General features: G+C 37.0%; 1 protein-coding gene across 1 annotated transcript; it reads left to right on the forward strand.

Annotated features, from left to right (window-relative positions):
* Positions 1–6937: 6937 nt before the first annotated feature.
* LOC127618905 (SUZ domain-containing protein 1-like) lies at positions 6938–15120 on the forward strand. The gene is made up of 4 exons (XM_052091606.1): positions 6938–7064; positions 10869–10918; positions 11005–11274; positions 13166–15120. Exons 1-4 carry the CDS (start codon positions 7014–7016, stop codon positions 13275–13277), a joined length of 483 nt encoding a protein of 160 aa, XP_051947566.1. The 5' UTR covers positions 6938–7013; the 3' UTR covers positions 13278–15120.
* Positions 15121–15734: the final 614 nt, after the last annotated feature.

The following is a 15734-nucleotide window of genomic DNA, read 5'->3' on the forward strand; positions in this document are numbered from 1 at the left end:
AATGTCTGAGTTTAAAAGTGCATTATTCACCATCTGGAAAACATTATTTGCATCTTTGTACAAAAACAAATGTAATTGTAATCATGTTTTCTGGACTTAAAAATACACATGGGATGACTCGCTTATGTTGTAGTCCTCATTTGTATAAAAGCATCTGCTAAATAAATAAATGTAAATATTCGTTTCAATCTCTCATTTCGTGTACCGTATGGAATAGAATAATCAACCATCAATTTGTGGTAATGGTCCTTGTGACAAGGAGGAGGGCGTGGCCGTGAGAGTGCATGGACGGTGCTGAATTAGATGATCAGCCGGAGAGCAAGATTAAGGGGAGCCGGCGACGCCAGTTAGAGAGAGAGAGAGACACACACACACGGCTGCGATGAATGTGTGTGTTTGTTTATGTTTGTTTTATGTTGAGTATTGCATTAAAACTTTATGTTGACTGTTCAGCCTCCTCCTTGCCCACCTTTACCTGTTATAGTCCTCAAATACAGCATTCTCGTGGGCACTGAAATTATTCTTCTAGTCCCCAATAGTGTCTTTTTTGTGTGGGAAAAATACAGATTTAAAAAAAATCATAATAGGTATGTTTTTCCATCATATAGCTTAAAATTTAAATCATAACCTTTTCTCATGATCTCTGAGGATGCACGATCAAAAATAGCATCTGGGACAGTTGAGTGGTTTGCATGTGGTTTTCTCGCATAGCAAAAAAACTGTCATTTGTACAATGTGATCTATTGTACTTTTTGATAGTTGACACCTGAGGAATTCAGCAATAGGGGTCACTCCACAAACAAGGTCCTGCGATTATTTCAAAATAATTAATAAAAGTATTATAAATCGTTAAATTATTATTAATAAAAGGGGTCACATAGAAAGTATATTTAAGGTATATGTGCAGGATTGCCTTGTTATTAATTTCCCTATAGGCCTACCTAGATTTAAAGTGGTCAAGATTTGTTCGGCCTATACAATTTACACAAGACCATTGTTACAGTTTATCGATAAAGTGTTTAAACAGTCTAATTTCAGCATGAATCACATTGGCCTGTCATGAACTTCTCCAGATATACTTGCCAATGGTAAGATTCATACGGTCAAAATTATAATATGAAACCAGTGTCTTTGGAATTACGGGCTTTAACCTATGCAGAAAGAGAATAGATCGAGAAACAATGGGAAGAGAAATCGGCCTGGGATTTTATATTATAAAATGGATAGATTATATTTTAATATTTTTCAACACAACCTGATGGTAAAAAAAAAAAATCAATGAATTCTGACCTTGCATCCAGCCTCCCTGAAAGATGCACAAGTTGGATGGGAAGATGAGTTTTGATTACACAAGGGGGACCAATGAACTCCATCTTACAGTTAAATTATTTGAAGCATGTTAGTTAGAACTTTCATGAACATATTGAGTTTGCTGTTGATTTTTCTGTTATTGTTTCTATACAACACACCAGCACTGCTGTAGACTGTAATGCTATGACGTAGTGGATCGAATCCCATGAGTATTGGATTTTAGTGGATGTTTTAATGCGCATGCAAATTCACATTTTAATGTTTTCTTTTATTATTGGTAGCGTACTTAACGGTCATTAATACAGTAAATATTCATATAACACACACATTTGTATATTAGGGCTGCACAATTAATTAAAATAAAATCGCACTATGGCATTGTGCGATCATTAAACCACAAAGGGCTACGACAATTAAATTCAATTAATAGATAAATCAAGCTGTTCGCTTCAAAGTCTATGCACGCTGCTCTGTCCTGTCTGTATTGTGTATAAGAATTATTACAGCGTATTCAGCAGTTCTGTGCTCCATCTCGTGCTCAGAGTAACAGATGTCATGGCATTTATGTACAGCGGAGGAGATGTTAAATTGAGGAGCACATTACAGTTGATTATCTTAATTTACAAGCTATATTTGTTTTCTGTGGGTGAAGAGGGAAAACAACGAAAAGCTAAGCTATACTAAACAAATGTCTCAGTGTAATATTTTAGTTCTAAGTAATGATGTACTCAGTGTAACGCTAAAACCAAAACATCCACACGTCACCAAAATCCACTACGCAGGATAAGAGCCACTGCGTCATCGGGCTACATGCAGCGAGGACCCGGTCACATTTATGCGGAAGTCATCTCTATATTAGACATGCGCACTTGAGTGGGAGCGCGCATGCACTTTTCAACATCTCCTTCAAGCATGATCTGATCCACTACCTCCTGTGCTCACGTTCATGATAGATGATTAGATTTTTAAATCAATGATATATCGTATTGAAATTTCATAGTGTAATCCTTTATTTGATGTACAGTTTTAAAACCCCTGCCTGCTTTTGGATAGGTTGCAATGAGCAAATCCTCTTTAGATGTGTGCAAATATCATTATATTTTTGAGTCAGAAATATCAAGAATTTTCTTACGATTACTCCATTAGACCTAAACAAATAAATATATATACAGTGGGTACGGAAAGTATTCAGACCCCCTTAAATTTTTCACTCTTTATTATATTGCAGCCATTTGCTAGAATCATTTAAGTTCATTTTTTTTCCTCATTATTGTACACACAGCACCCCATATTGACAGAAAAACACAGAATTGTTGACATTTTTGCACATTTATTAAAAAAGAAAAACTGAAATATCACATGGTCCTAAGTATTCAGACCCTTTGTTCAGTATTTAGTAGAAGCACCCTTTTGATCTAATACAGCCATGAGTCTTTTTGGGAAAGATGCAACAAGTTTTTCACATCTGGATTTGGGTATCCTCTGCCATTCCTCCTTGCAGATCCTCTCCAGTTCTGGATGGTAAACGTTGGTGGACAGCCATTTTCAGGTCTCTCCAGAGATGCTCAATTGGGTTTAAGTCAGGGCTCTGGCTGGGCCATTCAAGAACAGTCACAGAGTTCTTGTGAAGCCACTTCTTCGTTATTTTAGCGGTGTGCATAAGGTCATTGTCTTGTTGGAAGGTGAACCTTCGGCCCAGTCTGAGGTCCAGAGCACTCTGGAGAAGGTTTTCATCCAGGATATCCCTGTACTTGGCCGCATTCATCTTTCCCTCGATTGCAACCAGTCGTCCTGTCCCTGCAGCTGAAAAACACCCCCACAGCATGATGCTGCCACCACCATGCTTCACTGTCGAGACTGTATTGGACAGGTGATGAGCAGTGCCTGGTTCTCTCCACACATACCGCTTAGAATTAAGGCCAAAAATTTCTATCTTGGTCTCATCAGACCAGAGAATCTTATTTATCACCATCTTGCAGTCCTTCAGGTGTTTTTTAGCAAACTCCATGCAGGCTTTCATATGTCTTGCACTGAGGAGAGGCTTCTGTCGGGCCACTCTGCCATAAAGCCCCGACTGGTGGATGGCTGCAGTGATGGTTGACTTACTACAACTTTCTCCCATCTCCCGACTGCATCTCTGGAGCTCAGCCACAGTGATCTTTGGGTTCTTCTTTACCTCTCTCACCAAGGCTCTTCTCCCCGATAGCTCAGTTTGGCCGGACGGCCAGCTCTAGGAAGGGTTCTGGTCGTCCCAAACGTCTTCCATTTAAGGATTATGGAGGCCACTGTGCTCTTATGAACCTTAAGGGCAGCAGAAATTTTTTTGTATCCGTGGCCAGATCTGTGCCTTGCCACAATTCTATCTCTGAGCTCTTCAGGCAGTTCCTTTGACCTCATGATTCTCATTTGCTCTGACATGCACTTCTTCTTCTTCTTCTTCTTTCGTTTATTGGCGCGTTGCATTCTTAGTGCATATCGCCACCTACCTTTGCTGTTATGCAGTCATGATTTCTTTTAATCAGGATTTCCTTATTATTATTATTATTTCCTTTGATTCTTTCTCACATAATCATCCTTATTTATTTGATGCTCCATCTCATTCCATCTCCCATAGTCCGCTTGGCGCTGCGTGTTCAGCTCCTCCAAACTGGACTATAAAATCTGGGACAAAACAGACCATCCTTATTCTAAACTAAATCCTTTCACTTAATCCAGTATTATAAATGTATTTCAATAATATTCTATATCCTTCTCTATCCTTATTAAACTCATAACCTAACAAATATGATAAATCCCTATTAACCTTCCCTCTTTCATTTAAATATGATATAAATTCCTTCCTTTCCTCCTCATACCATTTACAATCATATATCACATGCTCCACTGACTCTTTCTCCCCACAATTCTCACATAAGCCTGACTCATGAACTCCAATTATAAAGAGCGATGCATTCAATCTTGAATGACCAAGTCTCATCCTAGTCATAATGACCTCTTCTTTCCTATTTCTACCATTTATGCTTTTCTTAGTATCTACCATTTTTTAATATTATATAAGTATCGTCCCTTAATATCTGTATTCCACTTTTCCTGCCACTCTTTAATAATATTTTCCTTAATAATAGATTTAACTTCACTTTTACTTAATGGAACATTAAAATCTATTTCTTCCCTTTTTAAAGCATTTTTGCTAACTCATCAGCATACTCATTACCAGCTACTCCTACATGCGCTGGCACCCAACAGAATCCAACTTCTACTCCTTTCCTTTGTATTCGCCATATTAATGAAAATATTTCGCACATCAAATCTTCTCTAGAAGTACAATTAGTAAGTAGTGATGTTAAGACAGAAGCAGAATCAGAGCATATCACTATTCTGTCAGGCCTAACCTCCTCTACCCATGTTAGTCCTATTATAATAGCGACCATTTCAACAGTATAAATTGACAATCTAGAAGTTAATCGTTTAGATATTGATATTCTGAACTCTGGAATATACACTCCTATTCCTGTAATCTCTGTTCTTGGATCTTTAGATCCATCAGTATAAATGTTCATACTTGCATAAAATCTTTCCTTTATGTACTTATTAACTTGAGACTTAATTATACCCATTTCCTCCCATTCCCATTTCTTATCTAATATTCCTAAATCAATTTTAACCTCAGGAATAATCCAGTTCGAACCTCTCCCCATACAGGTGACACACTACACTCAATATTTGCAATCTGATATTTCTCTGTTAACTGATTTATCTTCCATCCATATCCTCTCTCAATTCTACTAAAATATTCCCAACAATTATTTAAAACATCTTTAGCTATATTTCCTCCAGTGTAACTCCTGACATGCACTGTGAGCTGTAAGGTCTTATATAGACAGGTGTGTGGCTTTCCTAATCAAGTCCAATCAGTATAATCAAACACAGCTGGACTCAATTGAAGGTGTAGAACCATCTCAAGGATCATCAGAAGAAATGGACAGCACCTGAGTTAAATATATGAGTGTCACAGCAAAGGGTCTGAATACTTAGGACCATGTGATATTTCAGTTTTTCTTTTTTAATAAATGTGCAAAAATGTCAACAATTCTGTGTTTTTCTGTCAATATGGGGTGCTGTGTGTACAATAATGAGGAAAAAAATGAACTTAAATGATTTTAGCAAATGGCTGCAATATAACAAAGAGTGAAAAAATTTAAGGGGTCTGAATACTTTCCGTACCCAATGTGTATATATATATATATATATATATATATATATATATATATATATATACACACACACACATAACATATTTTTTAAAACTTTACACACAGCCATGAGGGTCTAAAGAGGTTTGTTTGTGCTTTGTCACATGACAAAAGAATGACTACATTCATGGTTCCACCACCTGATTTTCATTTGGTGGACAAATGATTTCCAATTTTATTACAAACTGATTTCATCTTATTTTCAATAAATACAATTATTATATACTAATTATACCAACATAAAATTTTTCAGGAACTTCATCTTTTAATTACATTTTTTTTTTTTTACACCACCTATTATAATACATTTTGACTTTAAAGCTTAAGTAACAATTTCTGTTTGAAAACGTTCTCCTATCCCAGGTTAAAATGCAGAGACAAATATAAGTAAGCCATTTGTTGGTAAAACATTTTGAAAACTGTGAACACTGTGTCTAAGTGGCACTAAAATTTGTTTAGTGTGACCTGCTTAGACTATCTATTTGTTTGACCAATGGCAGATGAAGGGTACATTCAGAAAGTTTTGAAAACATTCGAATTCGAAAATTCGATTCAGGTCGCAAGTGTTGCAGAAATTACATACTTCAGCTTTGCAATGCAATACAATGCAAGTGAATTGTGGCCAAAAATATGAAGTTCTAAAAAGCACATAAAGGCAGCATAAAAGTAATTCATAAGACTCCAGTGGTTAAATCTATTTCTTCAAAAGCTATATGATCAGTGAGAATGAGAAACAGATCAATATTTAAGTCCTTTTTAACTATAAATTGCCCTCCCTGACCAGTAGGTGGCGATATTCACAAAGAATGTGAATCGCCAAAAACAAAACTAGAATGTAATGTGAAAGTGAAAGTTAAAAAAAACATTTTTAATTGATCTGTTCCTCACGCACACACATCATATTACTTCAGAATACATGGATTTAACCACCGGAGTCTTATGGATTACTTTTATGCTGCCTTTATGTGCATTTTGGAGCTTCAAAATGTTTGTACTTTTGCATTTAATGGACCTGAAATATTCTTCTAAAAATATATTGGTTTGTGTTCAGTGGAAGTCTGGGATGGCTTGATGCTGAGTAAATGATGAGAGAGTTTTCATTGTTGGGCAAACTATTCCTTTATGTCCAAGAATAATCGAAATGACTTTGAACTCAGAAATTGAACATAAGTTCATCATAGTAGAGTTTAATTTTTCTAGCAATTTTTTTTGTGGGGATTGCCTTTTTATATTGTTTTTATTATAAATTAATAGATTATTCATGAAAACGTATTTCTACTGAATTCATAGTTTTGGGGGGATGCACGCCCATCCAGTAGCTCTTTCCTCCGTACAATAGGTGGCGGTACACTTTGACTCACTAAGCGGCTCATTCACGCTGTAAAGGGAAAATGTGCGTTAGCGTGCGAACCGAGGGAACCCCTTAGTTAGTTAGCAGAGAGTGGAAACATGGATGATGAGGAGGTCGCCGAAAGCTGGGAAGAGGCAGCAGATAGTGGGGTAATTATGCTATAACTGAACTTTCTCCTCACTTGCACAATCTCTGTTATCATTGTAAATGGCCGCGCATTGAGCATTAGGGTGATTCATACCACTGGCCTCTTGCTAGCTCGCTAGTCACGCCTGTGTGTACAGAGTTAGGAAGTAGGCCACAGTTAAAGGGAAACTTGTCACCAACTGGTGGTGGATATTTCTTGTCTTAAACCGTTACTTAAAATGGGGCAAATTTGAATGCAGGCTGTGGGTGAAGCGCCATTTAAAACAACCTGTCGTGTAACCAAAAGACACGATGAAACTAAATGTGTCTATTAACTAATGCTAGTTAGTTAGGACGACTTGTGTTGATAAAAAGGAAGAAAACATTTCTTTGCCACCGCACAAGAATCCAAAGATGGCTGCCCGAAAGGGCTGGGACCTGTTCGGTGTAGTGAAGAACAAATACAATATTCAATACAATGTTCAAGTTGTATAAATGGATATTTATGCGGAATTTCCAATGATTTCCCAAAGTTGGAGTAGTCTCGTGTCAGCGCTTCAACCAGTAGTCCCTGTTCAGACGGTCAACAGGCTGTCTCAGAAGTTTTGATAGTGTCTTTAGAGGCCCTTACATGTTTACATGTTATATCTTACCTTTTAACTATTAGACAAGGGGTCCACGAATCCACAAATCTTTGGCAAATGTTTATTGTGATGTGTGGATGTCCTAAGTGAAGCAGTGGCATCTGTCTGTAGATAAACGTAAGTGCAGTAGCATGATTTTGCCACTTGAAATCAAATTCCAGACAGAGCCTTTCAGATATGCCAAGTCTTTTTGTAAGCCTCGAAGGTGATCTTGTCGTATAGTAAGCAAGTATACGATATATGAATGAAGTACCTCTTAGCAAATGCCTGTAGTCAGACATGAGGGCACAAATGTAATAAATGCTCTCAAATGTCATGCAAAACTTGGTACTATATGTAAATGTATTTTATTTTGGGCCTTTTTCACATTTGGGACCAAAAGTTGTTACATTTATGACCAAACTATATTACATTTATTATTCTAATTATTAGGCATGTGCCCGAAGCCGAATACCTTATTCGGAAAAGCACAACTAATGACTTCAAAACGAATAACGGATTCAACCGAAGATTTCGTTTGACTGATTATCCAGAAAGCACAAGGATAAAGCTACATTTTAAATAAACACATCCAAAAAATCGGATGGGCAGACTGACTCCGATTGCGGTCTCTGTTAACTATGCAAACCTGGAGCTTGTCAAGTGTAACATTAACAAAGGCCGAATTCCAAACGGAAGTGAGCATCCCTATGCCCGACTCTTTCCGAAGGGCTGAGCCCGTGAAGTGGGAACTCTGGAGGGTAGCAGGGCACTCGCGTCTCGTGTATGGCAGTTTGGAACACTCTTGATGAAGGGAGTAATGAAAGACATACGTCACTTCCACATTATTATCGCCCGTTACCATGACGACGCAACGCAGCTGTTCAAACAACAGCAATCTTTATTTATTGATGTTAATTTGTTACAAATAAAGATAACTTTTGCAATATTTTTTGTCTCTAACATTACCTTTTGCGTATTATTTTATTTCTTACTGTTGCTGTTTTAATAATATGTTAGTAAATGTATATTAAATAAATGAATATACATAAATAAATGCCACCCTGGGTCACGTGATCATAAATGGTAAAATTACATCCTCGAAGTGACTGTTGCATGTACCCTTCGCTAACTGCCTTGTGTAAGGGCCCTCTGTGGAGGGCTTGAGTTGCCCACTTTCATGTGGTGTCCTCTTCCCGCAGTGCCCTTCCAGGGCACAAAAACACTGTTTGGAATTCGCCCTAAGATACGACATCATATACACATTCCACTTCTTGAAATGTCTATGATAATGCATCACACGATTCACATGTGACTCCCATGTATTTATTTATATCATAAACCTGAGCGTGATGTTTAATTCCTGACCTGAATTGATGATTTCATGTCGGAGCTTGTCTATCCGTCTTTTAAAGTTGACCACATTTATGTCCGCATCAGCGATAAAGGAAATTATCTGGTTAAGAATTTTTTCTGAAAAAAGTTAAAATGCTCCATAAAGTATTAATCTATTAGGAATATTCCTCCTTATGTAAAACTGAAACGTGTTTTTTTTTCTTCTTCTTTGAACTGTGCTACATCTGGTATCATAAATAAAATAATACAAATTCCTGATAGATTTATAGGACTTCCACCTGTTTGTATGCTATATTGATTTTAATTTGATTTCTTTTAATGATTGTATTTGTATTTATTATTCACTGCAAAAAATTCACATTTTGCTTGACATCTCCTTCCTCCAGAAAAATGCTGTTATACATGAACAGATGTGCGAAAATTGTTTCATGCAGATATTAATATAAGAAATACCAGGAGAAACCACAGTTAACAACATATTCCACAGTTAATGTAGCCTACAAATTCAGCTTCATCTAGTAAGAACAAAAAAATAATAATTGTATATTATTATTATAATAAATGCTTTATCCCCTTTTCTCTCCAATTTGGAATGCCCAATTCCAACTACTTAGTAGGTCCTCGTGGTGGCGCGGTTACTGACATCAATCTGGGTGGCGGAGTACAAGTCTCAGTTGCCTCTGCTTCTGAGACTGTCAATTCTCGCATCTTATCACGTGGCTCATTGTGCATGACACCGCAGAGACTCGCAGCATGTGGAGGCTCATACTACTCTCCTTGATCCACACGCCCCACTGAGAGCGAGAACCACTAATCGCGACCACGAGGAGGTTACCCCTTGTGACTCGACCCTTCCTAGCAACCGGGCCAATTTGGTTGTTCAGGAGACCTGGCTGGGGGTCACTCAGCACGCCCTGGATTTGAACTTGTGACTCCAGGGGTGGTAGTTTGCGTCAAGACCCCCTGAGCTACCCAGGCCACCACAATTGTATAATAATATTAGGCTATTATTATGAAAAGGCATATACAAGGCATATTTATTAATAGAAACTATAGATGTAAGGGTAATATTTTAAAATGTGCATTTAATTTAGTTTTGACGCACTTCCAGCTTAAGTCCGTCCACAACCATTTCTATCCGAATACAGAGACATATACGTTACAGATAATTTTGTCATATGAACAGACACAGATAATGGCTCCTCTGCATACCCCTACTAATTATTATATTTTGTGCCCTCTGCATCATGTCATTTACACCAGTAATCACAATCAGTAAAGGTTAAAATGGTATGGATCAATAATACACTGTTTTCTTTACTCTTGTTTAGTAAATGGTTTATTTTCGTGTGATTTATATGCTTCCTTCTTACTAAAAGAGAAATTGCTATGGGGGAAATGTACAAAGAAAATAAAAAAAATAGGCATCAACTTTTTGAAACGAGAATATGTTCATTTATTTAATGAGCTTTATTTATCATGTCCATGGTCATGGGGACTTTTTAAAAACACTAGACTTGTTCTTTTAATGTCAAAATTGGTTTGTCAGTAACATCTACACACCTGCCATTTCACATTGTAAACATTTCCACCGGTTGTGTTTTTCCACAAGTTTCTGTTTAGAAAAGCCCTCATATTGTCTACTTTTTCAAGCACCGTACTGTAATTTGGCCCCACCATTAATTTAGCTGCAGCACTAAGGATGTATAAATAACTTTTGAAATTGAAAACTTGCTGGTGCTACAGAGGCCCCTTTTGAAGCACCACTCCCATACTGTTTAATAAGATTTATTTATGCAGTATGTCTAATAGAAGAGTGAATTTCTTTTGTGATGACTTTGAACTTAGGAAATGGAGAGAAGACTAGAGGAAAAGCTTCGAAGCCATCAGAAAGAGAGGTATGTCAGGACATCGTTGAGTCTTTGAGCCTTGAGTTTTGCTTAATGTGTCGGTTTTACCCGTCATCTTTTTGATGCTCCATCAGACTTTCAAGTGGCAGTTCAAGCCGCTCTCCAATGAGGACAGCAATTGTAATCCAGGATGACTCCCTTCCTGCAGCACCCCCAACTCAGATTCGTATTTTGAAGCGACCCTCCAGTAATGGATCCTTAGGATCATCTGTGACGCATACCCGACCCTCCCCGCAAGTAAAATCCTTAGCTCAGCGAGAGGCGGAATATGCAGAAGCCAGGAAGAGAATCCTTGGCAGTGCTACTCCTGATGATACGCCCCAGGAGAGATCCAATTTAGACCGGTAAAATGCTGATACATTTAAAGGAATATTCCTGGTTCAGTACAATTTTAGCTCAATCGACAGCATTTGTGGCATAATATTGATTCCCACAAAAATTTATTTCAACCTTTTAATATAAAAAAATAAAAAAGAGCAAAAATCTGGGTTCCTATAAGACACTAACAATGGGGCCAATCCGTAAACATTAAAATACAAACGGTTTCAAAAGTATAACCACAAGATATAAGGGAATTGTTTTAACATGATTTTACTGTGCTATAATTGCTTTCTAACCTTTATAGTTATAACCAATTTTACAACTTTGTTGCCATGATGATATAATGGCAACAAACCCCAAAACCTTAAAATGACTGTAAAAATTTTACAGTTTAAATAATACATGAATATTATCAGAAAAATGAATGCAAGTGCTTTTATAAAATTATAAGCGTCACATTTCTGCCTTTAACCTCTTCAGCTCTGCAGACCCAAGAGGGGGTGTTATGTCACTAAGAGAGTTTACACATAACACGTTCAAGTCTCTGAATATTTAAGTCAGGCATATGGGGTATTGTTTGAATGCTTAAAATCTGAACTTTTTTCCCACTTCACATTTGTTGCATAAAATAACAAAATAAGGCCTGAAAACCCCATTTTGCAAGAGCCACCCATTTTGGTCATGTGGTAGAAATATTTATATGAATTTATATGTCTTTCAAATAGTATTTAAATAGACAAAATATATATCAAATGAAAGCTCTTATTCTCAGTAATGCGACTGTGTAGTTTTTGTTAATTTTATGCACAGATCAATGCTGCTGTTAGCCCCAAATATTTAAAAACATTATATCTGCTTTTACCTTAGAAAGTTTTCTACAAATGAACCATTTTATACTTGTCTGTGAGCTTGCTTGTGTGAAATAATCAAATTTCATATCTTAGATGTCCAGAACAGGAAAAGCATGCTAAACAAATCATCATTAAAATATGTTATCAACTATTGGTTATAAAATGTTGTACATCAATGAGATGATCTCAGCTTTCATAGATTGAGCTTCTAGTCCACTCAGAGACCGAGAGATTCAGTGAAACAATGGGGTTGGTGCATGAACTAAAAATTAGACTAAATGTCTATGAACGAGCACATCTGTGAGGGCTAAAATATGTTAGATTGCCACCCACATTTCAGATCGGTGAACCGCTATCGGGACACTATGGCAGTTACAGTCAGTAAGTTGTCAATGCTAAATCATCTTGCTGTTAACATTCAATATAAATTAAATATTCTAGATAGCATGATACCTCCGCTTGATCTTCCATTTTGATTTTTAAAAACCCACCCTTAATACGCCGCTGTGGTGCCAACAGCGGCGTATTAAGGTTGGGTTTTTGGGCAACTCTGCAGAGTTATTGGCCCAATGGTGGGAACGCAGATCGATTTTGGTCTTGCAACTTGAGGACCGAGGCTATTGGCCAGTTAATAGCCCTGGCTCACACTGGACCTATAGTGGAAAAGTAGCTAATATTATTTATTAATAATTTGAGTCTTTTTTTTTTATTATAATTGGGGGGTCAATTTGTTGCAATTAGTCCACAGAATATGTAGATGCAGTCTTTTTAAGTATGAGTGCGAAAAATTGCAGGTGACAGCCCAAAAATGCCCCAGAGTTGAAGAGGTTAATCCCTCTAAAGTTTCACCCCATTCAATTCCATTGTAAGTGTCTCACCGTAACTTTTTTTTTTTTTTGCTTGGTATGGACGATTTAAAATTATTTTGTGTGTTGCTAATGAACATTATGCCACAAATGCCGTCGATCAAGCTTAACTTGTACTGAACCCATAATAAGATAATTTTGCTTTCAGTCTGACATTTATGAGTGGATGCTTTAACACCTTGTTTATCCTTAATCAGATCCCCACGTGGAAGCAGCCATACACTGTCAGAGGAAAACAGACCAGGAAATAATGTGGTTCGACAACCAGCTGGTCCAGATGGTACACAAGGCTTTCACCAACGCAGATAGAAACGGCAGCCTTTCCTGGGAGGAAGGGAGAGGCAATGCTGGGGCTCCTAGAAGATGGTTGAAATTCAAATATTTTTTATCAATATTTAGGATATGGAATGTTTTTCAAAATAAGTCTAAAACCCTCTCAAATCCAGCATGGCATTTGTGCCAGTGTGTGGAATGTAAAAGGGGGAAAGAAACCCAACACAGAGGAGTGGATGGGGAACATTTTACTCCCCAGTTTTACACTGTGATGAGGACTTCACTTCCGAACACTGCTCACTGTGATGTCCAGCCCCCATCCCTCAAAATAAAAAAGAGAAAATAGAGAAAAACAAAGCAGAACTGCAGATCAATATTCCTTTTCTCACTTAAGTCAACTTTGGAAGCCAGCCTATCACGTAATTTAAGCCATGAAAACCCCTCTGAAAAGACGTTTGAAGAAGACAACAAGTGGTGAAAAAGCCGAGCTGGATGTGCTATAACTAACAAGAGGATGGAATAAGGCACCAGCTTCTTTCAGCAATAATAACAGAAATATCACTAATTGTTCAGACCTCCCTTCCACACTGTTCCTCCCAAGCTTTTGTATTTGTTGTTTTTGTCTTTGTTTTAATTTTGGTTATTACTGGCTTGGTCTGCTAATCACCATATGTTTTTAAATGGGTAGGGAACAGTGAGGGTATTGTGGAAATTCATGCTGAATTTAAGTTCTTTATTGTTTACGGTTATTTTTTTTTTTCTTATGTTGTTTTACTCATTGGTCTTCCTTTGGCTGTCCTGTTTTCTATATAAAGAGAGACTAAAAACAAAAACCAGTAGAGAATTAAATGAGTGAAGCAAATCACATTTTTAAACAGTTTCTATATGCCTTTATATGAGTTGAGAAGGTAGTCATTTTTAGACCTGTGTCTTTAAAATCCAATGGAAATTTCTGTAAATATTTGTTGTGCTGGGAAGAACCAAAGGAAGTGATGTAAGGGGAGTCAAGATTTTGCTGGCTCCCCTCGCCTCACTTCCTCCACAAATCTGCTGTCAATCATTTTCTTTTCTTTTTATTTGTGTAGGAACTCAGGTTGTTTTGAGGAATTATGAGAGAATTAAGTTGTGGATAGGTTTTTAACTGAATGATGGCGCAATGTCAAACTTCCATGAAGTATGGCTTTAAGTTCATTTGAAAAACACCTCTAAAACTGGAGTACAGAATATCCTTTAAGAGATTATTTAATGTTTATTGTACCTAAGAATAAAGTGTGCATATCACCAGTGGCATACACAAGACAACTTATTTGGAGTGTTAAGTCAGTTGACCTACTTGCGCTGGCTCTTGCAATACAATGTCTATATATGAAGAGCAATACTAACTTTCCTGACTGTAACTCCCTGCTTTTTTTTTTTATACTCCTCTTAAACCTTAATTTGCTGTACTGTTCAAGAAAGATATCTGAAATGACCTGCAGTTTATGGAAATACCCTTTAATCTTGCATCAAATACTTGTCATTGTTCACTCATTGTGCTGTAACAAATCAGGACAGGTTTGTCGTGCCCTGCCTGTGAACACAGAAATCTGCCTGTAAATAATTTTCAAAATCCCATTTAATAAAGACTTTTTAAATAATGTCTCTGATGAACAATTTCCAGATTTGGGTGTTTGATTAACCCTTTAATGCATGGGAATTTTACCAAACATTACATATTCTGATCTTTAAGAGACCCGACACATATATCAAAAATGCATCTGCAAAACCCAGGTAGTGCAACATTTTTTCAAATATTTTCAAGACAATTAGAAAATAAAATATATTTGTATATGTTTTGATGTTTTATTTTTCATATTTTACATCAAAGAGATAATGATTTCACACTGAAATGTTATGAGATGTAACTGGTTATCAAACATGGTGAGCTACACATAAGCCACACAAGTATTTTCTTTATTGAGTCTAGATAGGTGCACAACTTGCGTAATTTCAGTAGTACACCCAAATGACTATAATCATATACTGTTCATGTGTTGTACTTGCTATAGTTTACTTCCATGTTGTTTCTTCATCAAATGGCAATGTCAATAACTGAAACAACAAAGCCACCTTGAGTAAGAAATATTATGTATGTGTACATGCATATGGTATACTGATAAATCACCACTGTTGCACAGAAAATCAATGTGATATAGTATTTCTTTTTGTATGAATCAGTGTTTCCTGCAGCGCTCTGCCGCTACTGAATTTCCAGCACCACAGCAAAAGAAGAAATTCAAGTTGTGAACTTGCAGTCTGAATTGAATGTGATGAGATGAAATTAGCATTTGCTGCTAAATAATGCAAAAACAACACATCTGATGCAACACATCTGACGGACAGGCAGCAGCTTGTGAGGCAGGGAAAATTAACTTCCACCACCTGTACCATCAGCACTGGTGCCCCCCAGGGATGTGTGCTCTCCCCACTACTCTTCTCTCTTCTCCCTCTACA

Source organism: Xyrauchen texanus, chromosome 25, assembly GCF_025860055.1.
Source record: "Xyrauchen texanus isolate HMW12.3.18 chromosome 25, RBS_HiC_50CHRs, whole genome shotgun sequence".
NCBI classification, from domain to species: domain Eukaryota; kingdom Metazoa; phylum Chordata; class Actinopteri; order Cypriniformes; family Catostomidae; genus Xyrauchen; species Xyrauchen texanus.